Here is a 27281-nt window from a genome sequence, read left to right on the forward strand (position 1 = left end):
ATTTGGCCAGGAGAGCGTGGTACCCGGACCTTCTAGAAATGTCCATCTGCCCTCTACGCTGTCTTCCCTACCGAGAGGATCTCGGCTCACTCTAGGGGGGGTCAGGTTCTCCATCCAGAGGTCAAGACTCTCAACCTTCACGCTTGGTATCTGAAAGGTTGAGGTATAAGGATTCGAACCTCCCGTATGACGTGATGGAGATGTTGCTTTCGGCCAGACGGCCTGCAACAAAATCCCTGTACCATTGCCGTTGGCGTTAGTTCTGCGACTGGTGCAGAGGTCACAATGTTGATCCTTTTCAGTGTTCCATTCCTATGGTTTTGTCTTTCTTACTTTCTTTGGCCCACAGGGGCCTTCAAGTGGGTACCATTAAGGGTTACCTGGCGGCGCTGTCTATCTTTAAGCGCTCATCTGAAGAATGTTCTTACTTTAAGATTCCTTTGATTTCTCAGTTTCTTAAAGGACTGACTAATGTAATCCTGCCGTCTCCTTTCGAGGTGCCGGTTTGGGATTTGAATTTGGTTTTGAAATTTCTCATGAGTGCTCCGTTTGAACCTTTGCACTCTTGTCCTTTGAGATTACTGTCCTCCAAGACTGTGTGCTTGGTTGCGGTTACTTCCACTCGCAAAGTGAGTGAATTGCAGGCACTTTCATCTAAGCCACCCTTTACTGTGTTTCATAAGAACAGGGTTGTACTGCGAGTACGTCCCTCTTTTCTACCTAAGGTAGTATCTGAATATTATTTGAGTCAAAAGGTGGCTCTTCCATCTTTCTACCCTCCTCCTCATCCTGGTAAGGAAGAGGAGCGACTCCATCGGTTGGATCCCAGGAGAGCTCTGAGCTTTTACATTTCTAGGATGTCCAGGGTCAGAGTGGACGATCAACTCTTTGTAGGATTTGCTGGACACCGATTGGGCCAGGCTGTTACCAAACAGACCTTGTCCAGGTGGATTCTTCTCACCATTACAGAGTGTTACCAGTTGGCGGGTAAGGACCCTCCTGAAGGGTTGCGAGCTCATTCCACTAGGGTCGTGGCTACTTCCACAGCCCTCCAGCGGGGGCTTCCTATTAGGAATATTTGTGATGCAGCCACATGGGTTTCAATCCACACCTTTGTTAAACCTTACTCCCTGGATACAAACCATGGTCAGGATATGGCCTTTGGGAAGGTGGTTCTTTATTCCGCTATCTAATTTGGTACTCTAAATTCTTTTCCCTCCTCCATTTACTGGTACTGCTTTGGGAGTCTGTCAAAGATGTGGAATACTTTGGAGGACACAATCCTTTCAGAGAGCAAGTTACTTACCAACTGATAACGTTCTTTCGACTGGATGTTCCTCCAGCGTATTCCACGTCGCCCTCCCAGCCTGCCCCTCTGGAGAATTTCCTATGCGATTGCAGCTTCCGTTTCCGCCAGGCTAAGTGCAGTCAAGCAGGCATGAGACTGGTGCCACACGTTCTGAGGGAAAAAAACTTAAACTGAGGCTATGGGTGCCGTGCGTCCTATTTGTAACATCCAGTGACGTCGCCCTCGATGGAGGCCTTCGAGGGACATCGAACCGACGTCATCGACGCAGGACGCCCTCTGCTGAAAAAGTTTCCGAAGTGCACAGCTGTGGACATTACATGTCAAAGATGTGGAATACGTTGGAGGAACATCCAGTCGAAAGAACGTTACCAGTTGGTAAGTAACTTGTTCGTCTCACCCGAATGGTACAAATGCACAGCAGTTAGTGCTATTGTGGCAAAGCATATGTCTTCTTTTTGGTGGAAATGGAATAAACAATATATGCAGAAAGTTGTCATATCTTAATCATTTTCTTAGCTGGAGATGACGGAGGGTTCTGCTTGTGAGCAATCCGTGCCTTTTACTTTCTCAGCAAAGAAATACATATGATAAAAGGTACAGCCTACGAGTGAAAAAAAACTGTTGCATATTCATGAACATGGTTTCCGAAAGATTTGATATTGCATGCGTCTCACTGCTCTCTGAAAGGAGAGTCAGTGCTCAGTAGGAAGTAACTTGACGTTGAATAAGTCCCATGGCTTCTCTTATCACCGCAAAGTGAAATAAATCAGTTACCTGCTACATATTATTTGCATCACATAGCTTAGTTTGGTGTAGCATGACATGAAAGATAGGTGTAAACTGCTTTCCAACATGGAAGTAGAGTATAGTATTTATTAGTCTGTTGTAAAAGGTATACAGCCAGATAGTTAAGTTATGTTAGTCAGTAGGTCGACTTTAAGTGAAGAGGTATACTTTTTAAAAAGCATACTTTGTCTCTGCAGTAATGTTTCTTGGTGACAGTGTTCTGCTAACAATGGAGCTCTACTTGTACAGAATGTTCGTGCGTTAAAACATTTTCTTGGGTGCTCGATCACGGCACACAAAATTGCCATCCAAACTCAGAGCTACGAAACATCCCCATAGTCATCTGTTAACACATCCGTATATAAGTGACGGTGCGCAGAGGCGATAAAAAGAAAAATAACCACAAGATCCAGCTTTCCTACTACACGGATATGAGAGCAGAAATTGCGATAAAGAGCCAGTTAGCACCGGGGGTTCCTTGCACCTCCTAGCCTGCTGTAAAGAAGGCCCCAGAGTTGTGGCAATATTTTCAAACCACCCAGCCTCATAATGTATTTTTGTGAATGGCATTGCAGGATTATTCAAGATTTATATACATTGTTAGCATTAACAGAGTGTCAGAGAAGACAAGGAACACTGCATTAAGTGCAAAAAAGATAGAAAAAGCCACAACGTTAAGGTGGTGATTGCCAATAGCTGTGTTTTTGTTGTAGCCTGTGAATGTTTTGGGTTCGCAGAAGCTGGTTTGTTCAGTTGGTGGGAGAGAGTTCATTTAGCATAGCATTGCATGTTTCTTAAAGGAGAACGGCAGCTGAACAAATGTTGTGCTTTTTCCATTAAAGCACATTTAGCTTGTTATATGTATGAATTGGTTTATTTTTTTTAGATAATGACGTGAGCACGGAAGTGTTTTTGAACTTGAAAGCAGACGTGAAAGACCCACTCCTGAAGTTACAAGAGAGATTTCTGGTGAGGGAAACTCTGACCAAAGACTTGGATGAGATCAAGAGCCAACAGGAAGAACCCACGTCTGCCAATAAGAATTCTGGAGAAGTTAAGTGCTATGCAGTAGTTCAGTTTGATGCACGGAATGCCATGTTGGGATTGAGTGATGTGGTGACCTCTATATATACCGCAGAGGAAATGTTACAGAAAAAGAAACTGCGGGGCAAACCCAACAAGGCTCAGTCATTGTTCCATGGAGTTATCAGACATGCTGCCGAGGCAGCACAGATTTGGAAAGATGCCCCCCAGATGATTGAAATTCCCGATGGGAAGAAAGAGGCATTTTTTCAGGTGATCGGAAGAGTTGCACCACAATTGATGAGCCGCAAGAGGGAAGTGTGGCAACGTCTCGGGCAACATTTGCAAAACAGACGAAAGTATCTGATGGACAAGGAAAAGGGCAAGAGAATGGTATTGATCAGGTCACACAAAGTGGCCCTCAAGTATAGCAGCCATTTGGAACAGCAGAAGGCATCGTTTGAGGCCATGGCCAATGCTCAGGCTCCAATGTTACGACCTCTTGCACATCAGTAATGCTTTTTTACCATAAACTGATCTTTCAGAAAACATACATTGCATATGCAGAAAACCCAATGCAACTGTTATCCATTGAAGACTTGCTATGCTAAATGCAGTGAACTAATTGTATGCATAGCATGGACCGTTGTCCTTTTGGACTTTGGACTTGCCCTATTCGGGTTAATTGAGCTATTGCCATTTCTAGCACTTTTCGTTTTTTTTTAAACTGCAGCAGAAATTCTCATGCAGTTGTCTGGTTCTTCATGGATACTCGAACACTTGTACAGAGAAGGTGATATGGTATTTGATGGATTTTCATGTTAATTAAGGATGAGCCCCGAGATTTACTAAATCTATAATGCTTTATTTGCCAAATGTTTTATGTAAAAAGAAAAGCCAATACGCTAAACATGCAAACCTTTGAAAACTGCCTATGTTGTCTTTTTTTTCAACCGAGTCTAAGAGGTTAACTTTTACAATCATGTGGAGTCCCAGCAGAATTCATAATTCTAATTTACGATCAGATATGTTAACTATTTAAAATAACAGTTTTTACAACATTGACCCATTAATCCTTTAATGCATTTGCATTTGGATTGTGCAAATCGGGGCTCAACACATGCAATCATTCGAAGACAAAGCTAAATCATACCCATTTATCACTTAATAGTGCACATTTTTTATTAAGTGCAAGTGCAGTAGAAATCTATTTCTTTTTGTTTAGCTGCTAAAGAATAATCAGTTAATGCAACATGTCCATCTACAGACTTCTCCTATGTTATATGTTGATTGTAGTAGCGCCAATATTTTTTCATGGAAACAATGCAGCCTAACTACATTTTCAAATGATAAAGCGTGAATCTCTTAGGTGTTATGTGGATCGTTGTGTACCCTGACTGTATAGTGGGCTAGAATCTTGATTCTAAAGTTGAAAGATGGTGCAAAAATAACCCCGTATAGTACATGTAATTGTGATTCTGGATTGAATGTTTTCTGTACCCCCCCCCCCCGAAACACTTCAGTCCCAGTATGCAATAATTTTTAGTTTGAGAAATAGATTTTCCCTCGTCATCTTTTTATTACACAAACAAGCAGAACCACATTCCTTACACAGTATAAAATAACCCCATATAAACTGTGGTAAATTCTAATTCAGCCTCTACCACTCATTACCTTGCTTCCGGACTGTGATAGATTTCCGTTTCAGATAGTAGATACTGTGATAATGTTCCGTGCTTGGTTATGGGGAGTATAGGAGTGGAGACCTGGATGATTCCCTGATCAGCCTCCCTTACCCCTCTTTACATAGGGGACAATCACAGATGAAATCTGTATGGACCCCCTACCCAGATGAAAGAGACTGGAGACTGAAGTTTCCACTACCTAGACCAAAGTCACTGACCAGGAAAATACGCACACTGTCAGTTAGCTTTTTGCACAAGATACTTTTAACCCTAACAATGTTACTGTTTCCAAAGATCCTACGGTAGAGGCAGGCCTACTGTTGTCAAACATCTCACAGTAAAGAATACCCCACTTCAAAGTCCCAGAGAGATTCTCCTCGGGCTCTGAGTTTTACTATGTTGCCCGTTTGAAGTTTTAGATAAGCATTTCAACCCATTGATGTTGTCTACTGGCCGTCTCCCTTCGTGGGTGTTACAAAGCTGAACTTTACATAGAGCAAGCATTCCTTTCACATTAAGATGGATTAGAAAGACTGTCGGGGGATTTTCAAGTATCCGGTTCACACACTTGGGAAGCTGGGGAGCTGTATTCTTACCAAACAGTACTCAGCAGTAACAGGAAAGACATTGTAGTTTTTAATATGGCACACAGGCCAGATAAAGGCTTGGCCCAGCTCCTGTGTCCCAGAGAAAGATTAGTTGAGCCTCTGAGAGTCAGCCGATCCCAGCTGCTAACCAATTGCAGGACATAGCTACAGACCCTCACACACAGCCACACCAGGGTGAGGAATTACACGGCTATACAGGCCGACAAGCTCAGTCTGGTAGTGTGGGTGTTTGGAAAAAGAAGGTTGAATCTTGGAAAAGAAGCTGGAGTTGGAAAGAGGAGTTTGGGGGACAGTGGCAAGAGCAGCTATTGCGCGGAGGACGTTCGAGGAAAGAGCCTGGAAGCTGAGTTGAGTTGAGGCCAAGCTATGATGGATCCAACCTGGATAAAGACCCAGCAGGGCTAGTTGTGGTTTGTAGAGTCTGAGGGGGTTGGTGAGTTTGGGTTAAAGGAGAGGGGTGTGGGTTGTAAAGATCTAGTAGCAGCATTAGGAGGGCTTCAGGAGGAGGTTGGCGAGAGTATGGATAAGCTTGGAGCATTTGAGGAGGTAGGCGAGAGTATGTAGGAGCTTGCTGTACTTAGGAATAGGTTGGTGAAGGTAAGGAAGTAGTTGGTAAGGCTGAGGAGAAGGTTGCTAGGACTAAGGAGAAGGTTGGAAAAATGATGGAGGATGTTGATGATTATTATGAGGAGCTGTTAGGAGGGGAGCGGAGCGTCATAGGTTGGTAGGAACAAATAATCAGATGGTAGTAGGATGAGATCGTCAGCAGGAAGTAGTAGGAAAGTAACAAGTTGGTAGGAGAGCATCAAGGTGATGTTGGAGCAAGGTGGAGAATTGTGAAGGAGATTGTTGGAGGAGATTGGAGAGGATGGTAGAAAGAAGCACCTCAACTCTAAAGGGCAGAAGGAGTCCATGTCAGAACGTTGCCAGGTGAAGGAAGTGAATGAAGACCTGAAAGAGAAGGTGAAAATAGTGAGGACAGGAAGGTTCATGAAGATGGGTTGGCCCTTGGCAGACATTAAAGATGGGCGAAGGAACAAGTTCCTGACAAGGAGTTTACCTGAGACTCAAAGAGGCAAAGGATGGGACCATGACTTGGGAGGAAGATATAGGCAGGTCAAGGAGATTTAGCCCTCAGAGAGGCCAAAGGACCCTTCTCCATGGCTCTGTCATTTGCCAGGGAAACAGTTTCTCCAGGAAGGTGAACTATATGATGAAGAGCTAGGATCTCTTGGCAGAAAACCTCCAGCTTTACATCTCCCTCCACGAAGGGGCCAAACTGACACGACAGCCCAAGGATGAACTAGCCATGGCAACTGTTCACCGACTGAGAAAAAGGCTTGGGAACCTCTGAATGCCATGATTCGGCAACACCTGGAAATATGCAAGGAGGGGACTACAGCGAGACCTGGTCCTGGAGTTAGCTGGAACTTTTTTGAAGCACTTTCTATTCCCCAAGATACCCTGCCCTCCCTCCCCCACCCAATTACATTTCCCTAGACACAACACAGGCCCTCGACAGAATCTGCATCCTGATTATTTGTTTTAAGTTAGCAATTTATATTGTGTTCAAACTGATGTTAATACATTGCACCATACATGCAAGTATATAAGAACAAAATAAGGATAACCTATATAATATATATGTAATTATAAGAAACTTCAGTATTTAACATGACAAATTGAAAGTTAACAGCCTATTCAAGATATTAAGAAGTTTAAATTATGATGATAGAAAAAGTATATAAAATTAACAATCACTTAAAAACGAATCCCTCAGACTAAGTAAGATATGTATTATAAATATTAAGCATGACCTTTAGACATGTAATACCTATGACTTTTATATACATTATATGCCATAGAGTTCAAAATGTATATACATAGTCGCTGTGGGCGGACATCCCTAAATCAACACGAGCAGTACAGACTAGGGAAATGTGGATAAAAATTGTTACCCAATGGCACTACACACCGGAAAGGCTCAACTCCATGTACCCCCTATCGTCTGACCGCTGCTGGAGGGGATGCCCCGAGACCGGCACTTGGAGGCATATTTGGTGGGACTGTCAAGGGGTCAAAGGATTCTGGAGAGATATGATACTGGAAATGAAAAAGATGTTCCCGGATGCGAATCAGCTCAGAGAGAAAGTGTGGTTGTGCGGATGGAAAGAGCAACAAGCCAGGAGATACAGCAAAGCACAATGGCGCAGCTTCATGGGCCTGGTCATAGCAGCCTGGGCAACTATTGCATAGAACAGGCAGAAGCGCAACCCTCTACTAGTATTCACCTGGCTGCCGAAGATCTGGTCCCAAATGGCCATGGAAAAGATAACTCACCGAATACAGGGCTTGTGCGGATCCTTCATGAAGGAATGGGGGGGTCTTGGAATATCTGCAATCAGACTATATGGAACAATGGTGCCCGCACAACATAAGACTTACAGACATATTTTCCTCATAATGGGTCCCGAGAACTAAAATGGAACAATAAACTACTCTTCTTGAGAGCGGGTGGGTAGGGTGGGGGGGAGGTTGGGGGTGGATGTTTATGAAACTGCTTAATGTTTATATTGTAAATCAATAAAAACAAGTTTAAAAAAAATGTATATACATATTTACAACAAATGAAATGACACACATATGCGTAACAAAACACACTACAAAACAGACAGGGGCAGGAAAAATCCATAAAGGGAAAGTGAGACAAAAAGAAATATAATGTAGAGTAAATAATAATAAGCAGGGAGACTCATTATACGAAACACACCAGACTTGTTGAATTAGAAAAATAAATAATTCATAAAAATAAATTATTTCATATAATATTTTATCATAAGATTAGGTGTTGTAGCTAGACATTTTTCAAGTCTTATTTACATTACAAAAAGCATTGCATCACGTTCTTATACAGTGCCAGGGAGGGGGACTCATCCTGAATATTTGTCGCAGTATCTTCCTGGCCAGGCCCTAAAAGTCGTAGCCTTTCTGTGACTAACTGATGTGCATAGACAATAGTTTAAGATAGTGTTTATTTGTTTTGACGTGGAAATAGAATAGTAGCACTTACAAAAGGAAGCACACCTTTCTATTTCAATTGCATAAGAGGCACTGCCCAGGAGCATTGAAGCTGCAGATAGCTGAAAAAGGACATAGACATTGCACAGACAACCATTTAAGCTTTAGTATGAGGCTTTAGTTGATGCCTTCATCAAACCCAATCTGTATTATAGTGTGGGCGCGGAAGGAGCAGGAAAGAATATCAGTGCCCAGCGTTGACTCCAGTAACTCCCCAGAAATTAAACTCTAATCAATCTATGAGTTTGACTTGTGAACATAAAAAAGTGGGTGTGGGATTCCAAGATGGCCACCGACACAAGGTAGATGTGTCGACGGCTGCTCCCCTGCCCACGATCAGTCTTAGGCGGTTCCACCACCCCCAACTCCTGAAGGCGAGGAGAAACTGCTTTGCACACCCCCCAGAGAGGACAGATTATCCCGGGAAGGAGGAATCATGGTGGTGACACATACCACGAAGGAGCAAGAGGCGGCGAAGAGCGACTACCGCGTGGCCAGGTAGTGACAATGCGGACTACACAGAGAGAAAGGAGTGGCAACCGCCAAAGACTAAATAGTGGTGTGGGGGAGTCCTCCCGTTACTACGTCGGGCCAGGAAGAGCGTCGGCGAGAAGGAAGGTCCCGGCGCCCCAGCACTTGATGAAACAGCGCAGCTGGAGCCCAGAAGCGGGGACATTGAGGCGTGAGCAACGAAAGGAGTGAGATGCCCAAGCAGAGAACCAGAGAAGGCGACACCGGAGAGAGGGCAAGCAAGGAGCATGGCCCACGGGGCTGATGAGAGGAGCACTCGAGCTAGAAGTGCGGAAGCCCAAGAGACTGACAACGCTGCTCAGTGAGTCCCATGGGCAGCGGAGAGCAGAATTCCAGACCCGGCAGGAGAGGAGGAGGAGCGCCGTGAGAAGGGAGGAGGTGAGCCCCAGCCCCGTGAGGTGAGAAGGAGAGAGCAGGACAGCGCGGCACAGTAGGGACCGGAGAGGCAGTGCGGTGAGCCAAAGCAGGGAACCACGTGGAAGGAACCAGAGCCCCGGCCCCCCCAGAGAGCGACGACATGCGCCCAGGGCCACAAGTAAGAGGGCGATTAGCTGCAGCAGAGGTGCAGGTAACCCTCAACGGAGGGCTCGCAGGCAGATGCTTGCCCCTATACCAACCAGAAACGACCTGGGCGGGATAAAGGGGACGCCGAACGGTGGGCCGAAAAGGTGGTGACATTCAAAATTAAGGGAACCATAGCTCCAACGTAACAGGATACAAAATGGAGGGGGACGGGTCTCTGACCTGGGGTAAGGTACACCGGGTTGGATCCCTGGAGTCAACCCACTGGAAAGAAGCCTCGGGCCCAATTAACGGGAAGACAGAAGCAGACGATCTCTGCGGGAAGAATCTACTTACTAAGTGGGGACTCCCACCGTGCAGGAAGGGGAAGAGAGAAAGGAATACTGCATGCTCTGAACACCCAGGACTCAATCCGCAAAAGCTCCCCCCAATTGTCAAAAAACTCCGGAGGGAGTAGGGAAGAAATAGAGAGCCGGGTAAGGTGCTGGATAGAACTTGGGAGCCTAGAAGGACCCGGCACACCGCGGTACAACCCCCAAGCACACATGGGTGGGTGAGGATCCATGACCACTAAAGTCTCAGGTTGAACCCCCCTGATAGAGGAAAAGATACCCTGGCATTCCCCGGCAACAAGCAAAGCTAAAGGGGGCGAGAGCAACTATGTCCAAGGCACCAGACAGAGCCCCAGTAAGGCTGGGGTAAAGGGAGATCTGCCATTCCAAAGAGCAGGCCACGGCTAGACGGACCGGGAGAGGTCCAAGAAAGCTGGGAGAAGCCGAGGGAGGCCAAGGAGGGGCAAGAACGCCAAGGTTGGCAAAGAAGGGCACCAAAGGGAAGAGACAGGGCCGGAGAGCCACAAAGAGGTGAGGGCAGGAGGCCCACAAGGGGGAGAAGTGCTTTACCTGCCTACAAGACCTCTGGCACAGCCTAATAAGAAACACACGACAGGAGGGGTAGCACCCACAGTCCTCAATGACTTCCAAGGTTAAAGGCCGCCCAGCGAAAGCAGGCCCACCCACAGGAGATAACCCAGACACCCTCCCCACCATGTTGCCAACTATAGAAGCCAGAGAACAGGGCAAGGGCAGCATGGACCGACCTGAGGGATCGGATGGACCCTGAGGCGGAAGATAACATTGCGCCAATTACAAAGCAGGACTTCCGCTGAGAAATGCAATCCCTCCAAGCGACCCTAGCCAAAACCTTTCACGACCACTTCCAACTGATGAGGGCGGACCTAATCTCAGCGCTAGGGGAAATGAGGCACGAGATAGGCCAATTAGGGGAACAAACAGACCTGCTTGAAAGAAGCCTACAGGAGGTAGATAAAGAGGCCACAGCGAACAGTGAGGCCATAGAATGCTTAAATGTGTCAACACAGAACTTGGAGATACAACTGGAGGACCTAGAGAACAGGTCACAGAGAGTCAACATTATAATAAAACTACTGCTGGAATCAGTACTGGACAATGAACTGAAGGGGGAAACACAGAAGATCTTTGAGGAACTCTTGGGAGGGATTGACCCAGAAATCATGGAATTGGACCAGATCCATCGGGTGGGCCGGCTGAACAAGGGCCCCAATGCCAGATCGTGGGACGTCTTAGCGGCGTCTGCAAGATATGGGCAAAAAGAGGCAGTTCTCAGGGCAGCCAGGCAACAAGAGCCGGTGCGCTTCAAGGGCCAAGAGATAGCACTATACGAGGACCTGGCGAATAGCACATTAACCAAGAGGAGACATATGAGTTCAATAGTGAAGGAATTTATCAAGAAGAACATTAAGTGGACCTTCCCGTTTGATCTGATGTTCGAGTGGGGAGGGGCCCAAAAGAGGGTAACCTCACTGCAAGAAGCAGCAGACATTATACACCTGGGCAAGGATTTGGTGAGAGTGGGACCCCCAGCACCGGAGAGCAAAGCAAGGCCGAGACTATGGGAATGGTCGATAGCGGTGGAATGACGAAGAAGGAGGGCGTCATTAAGGGGCCCTCGCCCGAAAGGGGGGGAGGCGGCTGAAGAAGTGGGGAACAACGAGGGCTAATAGTGATCAAACAACGCCCACAAGAGGAGTAAAAGGGGGGTGGTGGACGATCAGGTATAACTAGCGGCAAAGGTAACAGGGGGTATAAAACATGTTGCAACCAGTAAGGGTGGAGGCACCCGGGGGATGGGAGGCACAGGAGAGAAGGGAGGGGGTAGGTTCATCCCGAAGTTGAGGCTGTGGATGAGGGGGAAGGGGAGAGGCAGCAAGCAGTCAGGAAAGAAAGAGGGGAAGGAAGGAGAAGCTACGAGAGGGCGGGCAGCAGACCAAAAAGGGAAGACGAGGAGGAGGAAGAGGAAAGGAAACAGGACAGGGGGGAAAGGGAGCGGGTGGGGTGGCACTGGCATTTAGGAATAGTATAGACTTTAGAGTGTCGGACAGACTCAGGGATAAAGGGGGGAGATGCATACTAGTCAAAGGGGAATACATGGGAGTAGCTTACACTAAAGTATCAGTATACGCACCAAACACAGGCCAAGACTGCTTCTTAAGGGAACTGCTAAAGATCGTAGAAGTGTTTACAAAGGGACATATGATCCTTATGGGGGATCTCAACCTAGCATGGAACAAGAGAGGAGACAGGATAACTCGGGAGGGCTCTGGATGGGGAGCAGTAGTGTCTCCCTAACTGAGGGAGAGATTCGAGAGTGCGGCTTGAGGGACGTCTGGAGGGGCAAAAGGAGGGACACACATTCCTCTCGGGGGTACATTGCACGCAGTCCTGGAATGACTGCATATGGGTATCGACAAGTCTCGTCGGGAGGGTAGAGGAGGTGGAGGTAGGTCCCATGGGGATGGGGACCATAAGGTGGTGTCAATGAAATTGAGAATGCAGGGACGCAGACCAGGGTATGGAAATGGAAGTTCACAGGGGATCTACTCAGGGACTCAGTGATGCGGGAGGGAACAGGGCATACGATCAAAACGTTTTTTGAGCAGAACAAAAGTTTGGATACGAGTGAGAGCACTAGGTGGGACGCTTTTTAAAGCTACTATGAGGGGAATTCGTATCACTGAGGGCACAAAGAGAGAAACAGATGAAGGTATTAGAGACCCAACTCGTGGGAGAAGTGGAGGAGGCACGCCAAAAGGCAGTGAACTCCCCCACAAGGAAAACGCTCAGGGCATACAGAAGTGCGGTAGGGCAACAGGAGGTTCTCAGGACCAAGAAAGCAGAAAGTGCATTGTTGTTCGTGAGGCAGAAATACTACGCCAAGGCGAACAAAGCAGACACTCTACTGGCACAACTATTGAGGGAAGTGCAGAGACAGCTATAAATGATAAAATGGGACAGCATCTCACCCGAACTGAAGAAATTCAGGAATGCATGCCTAGTATTATAACACCATATATACATCTCAGAACCTGCAGACTCAGATTCAAATAGACTTCCTAGAGAATATACAATTGCCCAAGATACCCCGTGGGGAGCAGTAAATGCTAGGATGGGCAATAAAGGAGGAGGAGGTCAGGAGCACAATAGCAAAGCTCCCCTTGAATAAGGCTAGGGGGCCAGGTGGCTACTCAGCCGTCTTCTACAAAACGTACGCCCACATACTAAGCCCCCTATTAACACAACTATTTAATACATTCAAGGCAATGGGATGCATCACAACATCCATGGAAGAAGCAAAAATAACCCTTATACCTAAACCCAACAACGACCCTGCAGAATGTACCTCATATAGGGCTTTTGGAATCATAAACATAGATGCAAAAATGTATACTAAAATACTGGCAAAAGAACTGGAAGGCCATCTCCCCTCACTGATCTATCAAGACCAGGCGTGGTTTGTCTTGGGCAGACAAACAGCAGATAATATTAGAACAGTGGCACATCTGGTGGAGAAAGCCCAAAAAACGGCCACTCTGGCAGTTTTATTGGCGTTAGATACCGAAGGCTTTCGAACGGGTGGAGTGGCCATTTCTGTTCAGAGTAATGGAGAAAATGGTCCTGGGGGGAGATTTTCTTAAAATGGTCCAAGCCAACTATAAAAACTCGACGACACGCTTGTCCGTAAATGGGTCCATGTCACTTCCCGTCGGCCTGGGTAGAGGAACTAAGCAGGGGTGTCCGCTCTCCCCACTCCTGTATGCAATATATCTAGAGGACCTTCTGCAAGCAATACGGGAAGCGGGGGAGATTCAGGGCATCCCATTTGGGGGCACACAACATAAAGCCACAAAGTCAAATAGTACTGTCACTCACTAGACCCAAATAATGGATAGAAGCCTGCAGGAAGTTACTGTCAGGATTTGGGGAGGTGTCGGGCTTGAAGATCAACCTGAAAAAATCTGAACTGTAAACTTAACGGTGGGAAAGGAGAAGGCCCGGGAGTTGAAAGCAACATCGCCCTTCCTGTGGAGCACGGGGGGGATTCAATATCTGTCTGGTTGGTGTGCAGCTAATTACCCACCCACACTAGATGCAATAAGGAAGGACTACCTGAAATGGAGGAATCTCGGGGTCTCATGGATGGGCAAGATGGCAGCAGTTAAAATGGTCACGCTCCCACGGCTGCTCTTTCTATTTCAGGTGATTCCACTGACAATGCCTCCAGACTTTTTCAGGGAACTAGGGAAATCAACTAAAGAATTTATTTGGGAGCGGAGGAGGCCATGCATTAGCCATCATCTGCTGATGGCACCAAAGAGGTTGAGTGGATTAGCTCTCCCCAACTTTCAACAATATTACGAGGCAGCACAACAGCATGTGATATGGGAATGGTTCTAGCGGAATGAAGGGAAACAGTGGACACGGATGGATAGAGCAGTGGCCCAGCACGATCCGAGGGAGGTCTTGTGGCTCCCACAATACTTTTGGCCAAAACACCTATACATGAGCGCCATCAAAAAGGCACTAGCGGGCACGTGGGACAAAGTGGTGAAAATGTTGGGGATCACGACTTTCCCATCATCGTTTACCCTGATCTTTAAAAACAATGAGTTCACGCCGGGACTGGAGCGGGGGGCCTTTGAGAAGTTGGGAGAGGGGGGCTGTAGGACGCTTAGCGATATGTTCCTGGGGAAAAGGGTGAAATTCTTCCTGCCTGGAGTGCAAACAAGATTTTGGAGTGGGAGAGGGGGAGAGACACAGGTACTTTCAAATAAGACACTGGGTAATGAATGGGGAAATTAGAGCAGTGGCCACCCGTCGGGTTACCCCATTCGAGAGGTTACTATTGACAAATTATGGAACAAAGGGGCTTAGTTCAAGTTTATAGAGGCTACTGGATAAGACCTCCCCTCAGGATAACTGGCCGTACATGGCCTGATGGGATCAGATGCTGGGAAAAGAGATTACTAGAGAGGAATGGGAAAGGCTCTGGAGCAGAATACCTAAGGTGGCAAGGACAGTAAAGCTCCGGGAAGCCTGGTACAAATATTTATTCGGGTGGCACTACACCCCCACCCGGCTACACAGTATCGATCCTGAGGTTTCCAAGGATTGGTGGAGGAGGGAGCCGAAGCACATATATGGTGGGAATGTTCCAAAATTAAGCCGTTTTGCAAAGAGATACTCCAGTCTCAGGTGCAAGTATTCGTAGAGGGGACCTGAGGGGACCCTAAACAGGACCTGTTAGGACTGAAAGGAACAGGGACAGAGGGAGAAAGTGGGGGATGGTAAAAGGCAAAGGCGATATTAACATTGGTGGCAATGACCCTCATAGCACAAAGATGGAAGGGTCCGACCGTCCCGACGGAACAGGATTTGCTATGAAAAGTGTGGGAACTGGTAGCATTAGAATGGGATACATATGCAATGCACAGTCTGGGGCAATTTGCAATGGAATGGGGGGAAACCTTGGCCCTCCCGAAGGGCGATTATAGGGCCCAATGGTGTCCACAACGACTGAAAATCTTGGACTTGAATTAGCAGAACCCCAGAGGGGCAAGCCAACTGAAAATGGAGACTGCTGACTGCTGGGAAAGGGAAGGGGGAGGGAGGGGAGGAAGAAGAAGGGGGAACGTTTAACATGTTGTAAACCAATAAAGAGATGTTTAAAAAAAGAAAAGTGGGTGTGATCGATTTCTTGTCCAAGTGTCTGTCTCCGTGTGTCTAACAAGTTGAGGGACTTAAGGGTCCTCTTCAATTGGGTAGATACCAAACCGCCCAAGTCCTCTTGAGTGTGAAAAATGATCTATAATTGGATCCATGATGAGATTCATGTACCCTGCAAGAAAACATCTTGCCTCTGCAAACTCATTGAGGACGGAAAGGAAAGATATCATGAATTGGTTTTGAATATTGTTTCGTGCATAAAACAATGCAAACATACATTATTGGGATTTTAAAGACTCTTTTACCATAATGTATCTTCCCTCTGTCTCTTTTTTGATTTGACCCTTTAAAATGAACATTGTTATGAAATCCCAGTGCAACTCCCACTCTTTTGACTGAATGTGACAAGTGAAATTGCATGATTAAGCAACTGTGTTTGAGCCTGGATTGGTCCTGCAGGAGGGGATGCGTTATCTGGAGTGGAGAGACAAAACATGGGCCTGTCTCCCAAGGACTTCCCTCTTCTTTTTTTTGGCAAGTTTAAGCTTCTTATGTTCAACGACCACAACCTGTACCTCAACATCTGTTCAAAGTTCGTCATAGGATTTCATTAGGATACAACTGTTTTCCATATTTCCCTCTTGCCAGAACAGCAGGTATGTTGGCTGACAGATGCAACCATCAGTGTAACCTGAAGGATTATTGTAGCTACATGCCTTCTCCTTTGTAAGCGATCCTAAGGTGCCAAAATTAACAGAACAAATAAAAATAAACGCACATACGAACCAAATAACCTTCTTTTATCTCAGAATTTGTTACCATGCTGAACTCCAATCTTCTCTCACAGCAGAACAAACAATATTAAGAGGCCAGTAGTGCCTCTGATCCTTTCAAAATTATTGGCTTCTTGTTGTTAAGGGTGGCTACACTTCATAATATTACTTCCTTAACTACTTATTCTCAACATCTCATTTTCTGATACAAAACCCATGAAGTAGCCGCCTCCCTAGAGCACACTGAAAACCTATATACCACCCCATAGTGAATTTTGTAACTCTAACCATTTTCTTGTTTACCTCTGGGATAGTCATCATTCTCATGGTTGCTGGGTTCCATCTTCTTTGGTGATTTGCCTTGGTCGACGACATTTCTTTATCCGATATGAAGGCATCAGGAAGCAGACACAGACAACAGGTTCAAGTTTGGTTCTCAAAAGCTTTATTAGCCTAAATGACAGGCTGGAGTAAGGCCTAACCTGCCGTATACTAAGATGGGATTTCCCTACCTAAAGAAAACTAAGCATAGTCTATTTCAGAAAGTCCAAATCAAAAGTCTGTCTGTTTCCGAAACCTATACATGCCCTCACAAATAACTGTATACAATATGTAGGGATGTCAGCATCAAAATGAATAGTGTTCAAAATAAAGTTCAGAGCTTCTTCCAGCTCTTGGCTTGTAATCAGCTTCGCCTTCTCCAAGTTCAAAATATTTCACAAGGTATCAGGGTTCCCTTCCCCAAGAGTTAAAATCTTTCAGTTTAAAAAAAACACATCTTCCAGCTTTTCAGAAACACCAAATCTTCCAGCTTTTCAAAACAACACAATTTTCGAGCATTGGATCTTTCATGGATTCAAATGCTTTGAACATTCCACGCTGGCAGGCTGGGAATACTCTATAACATTTTATTATAGCTTAAAATAGAGCTTTTAAGCTCACTTTAGTAGCCCATCCATGTCCTTTTGGGCGCATTCTGCTTCAGCCAATGGGACGTCGAGTGACAAACCCCACCCAGGTGGCCATCTTCGGATTCTAACCGCACATCGTGCTGAGGAGTCTTTGAGGCTTTCTCTCCTGGAGAAAAAAGGCCAGAGACCAACATATTTCTTAAACTTTTAAATACTTCTTAACAACTTTATAATAACAACATCGATACAGATAAGTGCTTTTTACTTTCATAATCTGGAAGAAAAATGGGAAGCTCTTTTCAAGGCATGCCAGTCATGTGGAATTAAGAATGTGTATGAGGGAGACAAGCATTCTAAATGCATATACTGTTTCTCCCCTAACCATATTCAGGAGGATTGTGCAATTTGTGCCACCTTTAGCACAAAAACCCTCAACAATAGAAGAAGGAGACTAGCCCTTTGGCTGAATGAGGGCAGATACCCCCCTTGACTGAATCCTGTAGCAGTGTGGTGAAGGACAGATCAGACAGGCCAAAAACCCACAAAAGGGCCACGTCAGAGGAATCCGCTGTAAGCGCTTCATCAACGAGCGCAACAATTCCCACCGTCACCAGAAAATCACTGTTGATGGCGGAACGATCGTCCACAGCGCAGTCATTGTCGGCGACCATAAAAACATAGTCGTTGGCCTCGTCATTGACGACGACCATCCAACCATCGTTGTCGACGTGTAAACAGACAAAAGCTTCCTCGACGTCAATATCGTCCACACACCCGTCGATGTCACCCGTGCCCGCGAAGACCCCATCGTTGGCAGTGTCGGCTACTTCCCCGTCGACCACGACGGTGCCGTCCCGGAAGGCCAAACAACGTTGATGGCAGCATTGATGGTACATGGAAAGTCACCAACACTTGTCCTGTCTGCGCCATCAACAGCGAGGGGCCAGAAAAGGAAATGAGAGCATCCTCGTCTACGGGCACATAGAAAATATCAAAAATAAGGAAGTTGAAGGAAAATTGGAAAAACTAAAGCACAAACGCAATTCTGGAGACAAACATATACCAAATAGAAAGGAACAAGAAGAGGGCTCTGCACTGGTACAACAAGACCCAATAGTTCTTAAACTGCCTGTCAGAACCCTGCACTCGCCTAATGTCGTGGAAGACCAGGCCATAGTAGCAGAAAGTGGGGAAGCATCTTCACCTCAGTCACCTGAGCGAGACACTAATCAACCTTTAGTGTCCAAAGGTCCAGCCCTATCGCTGGTCTCGTCAGTTCTTCCAGACCAGATACTGGAGCACCATATTGATTCAGAATTTGAACAGGGGTACTCACCCCAGTCATCTGAGGGTGACCAATATCCGCCACGGCAAGCACCTGTGGAACCAAGTATACAGGAGTTACCAGAGCCGATGTTGACGACCCCGTCCACTCCTCGACAGCCAACAGAATCTTTACTCAATCCACGGTCCCCGTTACAGATATTATCTACTCTGCAGTCCCTACTTCAATAACTGGATACTAGGCCACCAGTGAACCAATCCCACCAACAAGCACCCTATGAGGGCGCAAGGTCAAAAATGCACAGTACCACCTGACAATGACAGCAGGAATCAAGATGCATTTGGCAAGAAATTTCTGGCCACAAGAGCCACGACAGTAAAACGGCTAATTCACTGGCAATAATCTCGAGATACGACTGCGAGATTGGGAACCGGATGGCGCTGCTATTAGAGTACTTGCCAGATGATTAAAGAAAGCAGGCCCTGGACATCCTACGAGAAGGGGAAGACAACTCCAATCATGCGATCAACATCGCAGTCGACTTAGCGGGAACAGGGTTTAAACGAATTAGTAATGGAATCGTGCTACGTGGACAGGCAAGGTTAAAATGAACAAATTTCAGAGCAGATGTTCCATCAAAGGTACTAGACATGCCTTTTGACGGAGACCAACTCTTTGGTCCCAAAATGGACGACGCCATGAACGCGATCAAAACGGCCACAGATATGGCGAGATTGCTCACCACGCTAACAGTGAGATGCACTTTTTGCTCCTTCCGAGGGGCCTCAGGTTGTTCCACAGCAACAAATAGAGGCGGACAGGTATACCATTGGGGAACCGCCTATTCACAGGCGTACTACCAGGGGTATTGCCGGGGCGTACCCATACAAACAAAAGGACTAAAAGCAAGCTCCAAAAAGGGGACAAACAACATCCGCTTCTAGGGCCAGACAGCAAAGACAAGCCTGACTTCCATCGACCAGATACACCCACGACCCAACTGCAGCAAGTGTGAGGCAGTTGGGTACCATCAGTTAACCACAGACAAGTTGGTGTTGGACATCATACAAAGTGGACACATCATAGAATTCCGAGGACCCACCCGCCTCAAACGCCCCCAATATTTCAACGCCAGCCACACTTAAACATCTTAACGAGCGAAGTGGAGAACCTGCTAAAAAAAACGCAATCGAAAAAGTCCCAAACCATCAGAGTGGCGGGAGCACCTACTCCAGATTCTTTGTGGTTAAAAAACCAGACGACTCATGGTGACCAATTCTGGACCTAAGAAGTATGTAAAGAAACAAAAGTTCAAAATGGTCACCTTGGCAGAGGTCATAAAATCAATAAGGGAGGACGCATTCCTAGGTTCACCAGATCTTAAAGATACATACTTTCACATTCCCTTTCTCAAAAGCCACAGAAAGTTCCTAAGATTCGTTATAGGCACAAATCACTATCAATTCAAAGTCCTCCCGTTTGGTCTTCGCTCAGCCCAAAGAACATTAAAAAATGCCTAGCCCCAGTAGCGTATCGTTCGGGTTAGTATGGATGTATGTGATTATTTCAAATATGAAGATATTGAAGACAAAAATGTCGAATTCTAAATGTTCATATTTGAAATAAGCACCCCACAGCTAAATGGCCTTTGTAGACCCGCTCCCCTCCACCCCCTTACCTAACTTTTGGCAGCACAGTTCGCTGTGTGCCGCCGAGTCCTTGCAGCGCCAGTTCCTTTCACTTACATGAATGGGTACCGACACTGCAGGGTCCTTTTCTTTTTTCTTTTTTTTCTAAAACTTTGTTGTTTTGGATGCAGACGACACCTCCGCCACCCACGATTCCATTATAGAGAAATAGGGTGCGGGGGACACCCCCGCAACCTCTGCTTCCTTTGTTCGCTATAATGAAAACCGAATGGTTGAAATGCTCACCATTTTTGGCTGTAATTTTGGTGCTGCCGAAATATGATAATTTCAACCATTTTTTTTTTAACGATATTTTCGTGTAATACCAGTTAATACGACAATTGGTTAATACGAGCACGCCGACACCATGCGGTGGAAATAGCGATCCGGAAGGTGTCCAACAACATCTTACTCCTCAGCTTTGCAATACATTCAAGCAAATCCTGCTTCAAGCCATCAACCACGCTAGTGTTTCTAGAGGCACAGTTCAACACCAACGAGGGGCGGGTACGTGCCCTGGTAGCGAGGGCAGCAGCAATACCCTGTCTAATCATGAAATACTACCCAGGCGCCAAGATCAAAGTCAGAACCGTCATGCAACTTTTAGGCACCATTTCGTCCTGAATTCCCCGAATACAGCATTGCAGGTTACAAATGAGACCGCTAAAAGAATTCCTAGCGGATCGATGGTCCCAGCTAAGGGGAACATGGAATAACAAGTTGGCAGTAACAAAGTCATTGACACACAGCTTGTGGTTGTGCCTCATGCCATCTCCCATCACCAAAGGAGTCTCATTCAAGGATCCTCCCTTTCAAGGAACCCTGATCACGGATGCCTCACTAACAGGGTGGGGCGTGCATGCAAACCAGTTATCAGTAAAGGGCCATTGGTCCCCGACCGAGACACAACTCCACATCAACATACTAGAGCTGAAGGCAGTAGCACACGCTCTTCACTCATTCCAACCACTGCTCAAAAACAAAGTGATACGAGTGTTCACGGTCAACACGACTACAATGTATTATGTGCGAAACTAGAGGGCACGAGGTCAAGGGCGCTCTCCAGAGAAGCCCAACAGCTGTGGCACTGGACCATCGAAAACTACATGCAACTACAAGCATTTCGCCTTCCAGGGAAGGAAAACAAAACTGCAGATCAACTGAGCAGAACCAGTGACCAGTCACACGAATGGCAGCCAGCGGACAGGAAGCTCCTACAAATATTCAACAAGTGGGGAACAGCGACCATCAATTTGTTATTTGCCACATGGGAGAACAAGAAAGGCCTGCTGTACACAAACAGATATCCGCATTCTCGATCGCTAGGCGACGCGTTCCCAATGTCATGGAAAGCAATCTTCGCCTAGGCATTCCTTCCAACAACAGTCATACACAAGGTCCTGCAAATGATTCAGACATACAAGTGCGCGGTCATTCTAATAGCTCCAACATGGGCGAGACAACCCGTCGAAGCCCTCTGGGTCAAGACCCCGACCTGCTGACCATGTGCAACCAGCAGGTACGACACCGGTCCATAACCCAGGGGTGCTCAACTTGAAGGCCTGTCTCATGACTTCAATGAGTTCTGACAAGTCCCCTTCACGCAGGAATGCAGCAGGGCCACCCGGGAGGAGTCCACGAACAGGTAATATGTATACAAGTGGTATCCATTTTGCATTTGGTGCTCTCAACAATTGGATCTGTGAGATGTGGAACCTCACCAAATCCTACCATACCTTTTAAAATTAGCAAAAGATGGTTTATCTCACTTGTCCGTTAAAGTACATTTGGCGGCAATTTCTAGATACACCAGAAAGCGAGGGAAAGCCTCCATTTTCAGAACCTGCATCGTAAAACACTTCATGAGAGGCCTATTCCGCACCTATCCCCCTCAAAAGAAAGTGGCACCTCAGTGGAGCTTAAACACTGTGCTGTCAGCCCTAATGAAACCTCTGTTCAAACCTATCGTGACTACAAAGATAATGTTTGTGTCCTGGAAGACTGCCTTTATAGTAGAAATCATGTCTTTCAGATGGGTGTCAGAAATGCATGCAATATCTGTTAAACCTCCATATCTACGGTTTGAAAAGAACAAGGTCATCTTAAAATCAAACCCTACGTTCATTCCCAAGGCGTTGTCCAACGTTGACTTGCAGACTAAAGTAACCCTACCGGTTTTCTTCGCACATCCGTCCACACCAGCTGAACAAGCTCTACATTTGCTAGATCTTCGAAAGGGTCCTGACGTTGTTCATAGACACAACCAAGAGCTTTCAACGAACGTCCCAGCTATTTGTGGCTTTCAGCCCCCCTAACAAGGGTCGGCCCATTTCAATCCAAGGTATTGCAAGATGGGTTTCCACTTCAATTTTGATGGCGCGCACCCATGCCAATCGACCGCTACAAGGACCTGTTCATGCTCATTCCACTAGGGCAGTGGGGTCTTCGGCAGCGCTATGGGCATGGGCCCCCCTGTCGGACATATGCAGCGAGGCAACCTGGGCAGTTCTGCACACCTTCGTCAAGCATTACTGCATGGAGGGACAAGGAGAATTTGAAGCAAAGGTCGGAAGAGCCGTCCTACAACGCTTGTTTCAATAAGGTATGCCTTCTCCTTTTACACCTTCTATTACAAAATGTTAACTTCTGTGCAATCTATTCAAAGCATGTGAATCCATAAAAGATGCAATGATGGAGAAGGAGTATGTTGCTTGCCTGTAACGCCTGTTCTCCAGCATTGGTATCTTTAATAGATTTACATGCGCCCACCTACCACCCCTAAGGGAGCAAGTTTACACTGCGAAAACTCTCATCTCTCTGGGGTTAGAATCTGAAGATGGCCTCCTGGGTGGGGCTTGTCACTTGACGTCCCATTGGCTGAGGCAGAATGCACCCAAAAGGACATGGATGGGCTACTAAAGTGAGCTTAAAAGCTCAATTATAAGCTATAATAAAATGTTCCTGAGGATTCCCATCCTGTCGGTAGGGAATATTCGAAGCATGTGAATCCATGAAAGATACCAATGCTGGAGAAACAGGAGTTACAGGTAAGCAACATACTCCTTCCGTGGGACACCCAGCTCTTTTGATATCAATACAGTTCACTAGTTCAAATAGGCAGCTCTGTTTCTTGACTTCAAAATCCCATAAGATTTTGTTGCAAAACACAAGCTTCTTAATGGATACTTTCACTGGCTTGTCCATACCCGGGGCTACTCGGGCTAGGCGCAGTTGTCGGACCATATGGTCCACCCATTAGAGATCACGCAACCAATATCCCTTCTTGACAGCTTTCCATCAACAATTGGCCACTGCTTTCCTTTGACAGTGAGGCTTGGTTTATTCACCAGTGTCACACTCTTCTGACACTTTACCGTGGCTTGGTTGGCCACCATGCACTTTGTTACACTTTTCTGTATTCTTCTGGCTCTTGCCAATATATGTTTCCTCTTAACCTGCAGTTCCTTGAACTCTTTTCTCTTTGGCAAATGCTTGGTTCCTCATATAGTACAATTCCTTGAATTACTGGTTACGCTTTCATATACTGTCTGGCTCTCACCAATGTAGGTTTACTCATAACATGAAGTTCTTTGAACTTCTTAGGCTGCGGCTAGTATTCGGTTTCTCATATCATACCCTTCTTGGTATTCTTTTAACTTTGCCAAAACGTATATCTCAGATAATGCAGTTGTGGCAACTGCTACATTCACCATCTTTCTTTTACGAGTGCTCAAAACTTGCTTTTAATCTATGCGGCATTCAAAAGTGCTTATAAAGACTTTCAGTTAGTTCGATATTCAAAAGTAATTGTTTCGGCATTCAAAAGTACTTGCACTGAATCTCAATTTGTAGAGTATTCAGCATTCAAAAGTACTTGTTTCACACAGTTTTCAACAGCTTTTGCCAATGCTTGTTCCACAGAGTTTCCAATGTTAGCATTATTTTCAACACCACAGTTTTTCATTCAGATCGATATTCACAGGTACTTGCTGTTATTCTACAGCTTTAAAGATTCCCTTTGACTGTTGGCATTGCTTTTCACTATCTTATACTTGTTTGCAAAAGTAATTATTCCTTGATACAAATTTCAGTATTCAAAAGGTAACTCTGTTTAAAGTTCCTGGAGCACCCCGGTATGAGTGTTTCCCTGGTTTCCACTCACCGGTTGCACACAGTAGCACCCTTCTATTTGTTGTCCTTCGCGATGCCACTCTTAACGCTCCTCGTTCTGCTTTCCGGCTTCCACAAGCTTTGCCTTTCCTTCGTGGCAGCCACAGAGAGTACTGATTGCTCTCCTGCTTTCCCACAGTGACTGGGGTTCTTGGACTTACCACGGCGCCTGCTGTGTGTACCCAATAAGGAGGGTAGCAGGACTTCCAGACCCTCTCGCAGCCGGCCTTGGCCTCAGCGTCTCTCTCTCTCCTGCGTAACACGGCTCCCTGCTCCTGTGTCTCCATCTCTGTTCTCTCCAGTCCGTTCCTCCTTGCTCTCTGCGGCCAGGTCTTTTATATCCGTAAGGCCTGTTAAGTGACCTCAGGTGTGGGTCATTAAATCCAATTGCCTGACTATGGCGAAACCCATTAGGTGGATGTGCCTGGTTGTTTCACCTGTATACCACCATAGCCCTCTTCTTTGTCTCAGTAACATTGTAGTGTTTGGGGATGTCTAAGTTAATAAAGGAAGTATGTACAACTCTGTGTTGTCTGCTCCTTGTCTTAGTCCCTAACTGATGTGTGTCTATATTAACAATAGGAGGCTGATATGTGTCTGTATTAACAAAATAAGACTGGTATGTGTTTGTCTCAACCAAATGAGGATGTGTCTTCCTAGTTGGTCTCTCCCTTGTCCAAGTGTTGAGGTGGTGTTTCTGGGGGACAGTTTGGAGGGAAGAAAAGGGAAAGGGCTGACAGTAGCCTACAAAGGCTTGAGGGATAGAAGGTTCATTATGAAAAGGGAATGGGGTATACCATGTCTCCCCTAAGGATGTTCTCTCCCTACTCTCCAACTTCCCTCCACCCAGGTGATCCTCCCTCGCATATCCTCCCCCAGGGTCAGGATCCAAAACCGATGGTCTTTCCCTGGCCACCTGAGAGGAGGATACGGAGGGGAAAAGAAGTGAGGATGCCCTCGGGTTCCTCACACCAAGGGGATAGTAATGTTCAAGATCCAAATTCCTTTTTGAAGGGTCAATATCACCTTAACACTGCCATCTAGACTGAACTGGAGACTGAATGATTCTTCTTGATTGCTCCTGTCTAATCGTCTTCAGCATTTGTCTCCTTGCTAGAATTGCTGGTGCAAGATATTGGAAGATCTGAACCATACTATCCAAAAGGGGGTGTCCCTCAAGCCACATGCAACCTTGAGAAACCCATTCCTTTTGCTATAAGCATGGAATTTCACCACAATTTCTCATGGGAGGTGCATTCTTAACCTATCTCAGCGGACCTATTCTGTGCGCCTGGTCGATCTCAAAATCATTCGGTTGGTCCTGTTTCATAATTTCACCAAGTGAGGTTTTCATGCATTCTGTAATGTTATTCCATTCTGACCTTCCTTTAGATATCTCACCCTTATGTTCTTGCTTCTAGCAGAGCTTTCCAAGTCTTGCAGCTGAAGCTGAACCAATGCCGAGCATTCACGTCACTCCCCAATTTCTTCCACTAATGGTGGAACGTTTTATTTAAGGGTGTTAGCCACTGTTGCAACCGTATCCACTCGTTCTACCAAAGTTGTATTTTATTTACTACTCCCTGCCACTGTGTGTTCTGTCCTCAAAGAACTCAGCTGCGTCCTGCAGGATTCCATTTTGTCTTCTTTAAAAGAGTTGAAAGTTTGAAGCAGCAGGTCTTAAGTCAGAGGTGGGCTCTCTGGATGCTGATTGTAGATTTAATTAGGAGCTCCTCCTCTGAGAGATGCCACTGTTTTATTGGCCTGATCCATAAAAGCCCCCATGCTTGAGGTCTTCACCATCTTTTGTGTTCTAGACTTTCTTGGGTCATAGTCTACCCAAAAAGTGATCCCGGAGTAGTGCTTCTCTAACTTTTACGAGCACCAAAGAAAGACTGTGCTTGTGTACAAGAAGTTAAGTGTGCTAGTAAATATCAGTTATGGAAATACATACTATTCAGGGGGTGTCCCTGGCACCAATAATCTCTCCAAACCTGCTTTTTGTGCCTCCCTCACTGGCTCTCCAAGCTCATGAGTCTTTGGTGCTCCTGCAGGATGCTACTCCTATCCTCCTCTTTCCACCCGGGACACAGCAATCCCCAAGCAATGTTTCTCAAGGAGGGAGGAAAGGAGTACACCCACTCCCAATTGTTCACACAGCTCACCAGGTCGCCTTGGCATCGGCTGACACACACTCTGGCGCGATCCCAGGGTAGAGGACGCTTACCTCTGAGTCCATCACAAAAGTTCACCGGGGATGCCCTGCTAAACAGAGTCTGAGATGGGGGGGTTAATCTGCCAATACCCGTCTGGATCTCGCCTTCACATCCATGCCCTGAGGGGTGCCGTCCACTTCAGGCCTCTTCCAGGCAGTCCCTTCGCTAATGTTCAGTTTAACATGCCGCCCAGAGGAGTATTGGCCACCATGTTGAAGGAAACTCGCCGATTCAGCGGGCGAATCTGCTGTCCTGTCGGGGAAATAGCACATTATTGAGGTCCCAGCTCTACTACTCCGCCCCTCTCAGCTAACTGGTTGCCTAGAGGGGAGTGGAGCAGCCAGCGTTGCCTCCTGAATGTGGTAGAAGAGGTGAGTGCTCCCAGGGCACATCCACACAGTCTGCCATTTTAGCCATGCCCCCTAAATTGGAATTATTACTTAAATTGCAACTTTTAGTTATTCCGAAACTTTAAGTTAATTGGGAACACTGGGCATATCCTGACAACTTAGTTGAGACTGGCTAAACCCCTGTTTTATATTTTGTTCCCCAAACAACCCCTAATGAAAAGTATGAAAGTTGACATTAGGGTATGGTCTGTTCCTTATATCCCTGGCACTGTCCACTGTACTCTTTCTAAGAGTTTACTCCC

The 27281-nt window shown here is 46.2% G+C and overlaps 1 protein-coding gene across 5 annotated transcripts in view; it reads left to right on the forward strand.

The window, feature by feature from the left end:
- The window catches only part of KIAA1958 (KIAA1958 ortholog), a 962448-nt gene that overhangs the window by 634975 nt on the left and 300192 nt on the right, over positions 1-27281 (forward strand). The window contains exon 4 of one of the 5 annotated variants that reach the window (XM_069630638.1): positions 2982-4049. The exons of the other annotated variants lie outside the window; for them this stretch is intronic. Within the exon in view, the coding sequence (XP_069486739.1) occupies positions 2982-3634 (653 nt within the window). The 3' untranslated portion in view covers positions 3635-4049. Of the gene's footprint in view, positions 1-2981; positions 4050-27281 lie in introns of those variants that run through there. 5 annotated transcript variants of the gene reach the window in all.

This window comes from Ambystoma mexicanum, chromosome 6q (assembly GCF_040938575.1).
Source record: "Ambystoma mexicanum isolate Mex_15411 chromosome 6q, UKY_AmexF1_1, whole genome shotgun sequence".
Taxonomy (NCBI): Eukaryota; Metazoa; Chordata; class Amphibia; order Caudata; family Ambystomatidae; genus Ambystoma; species Ambystoma mexicanum.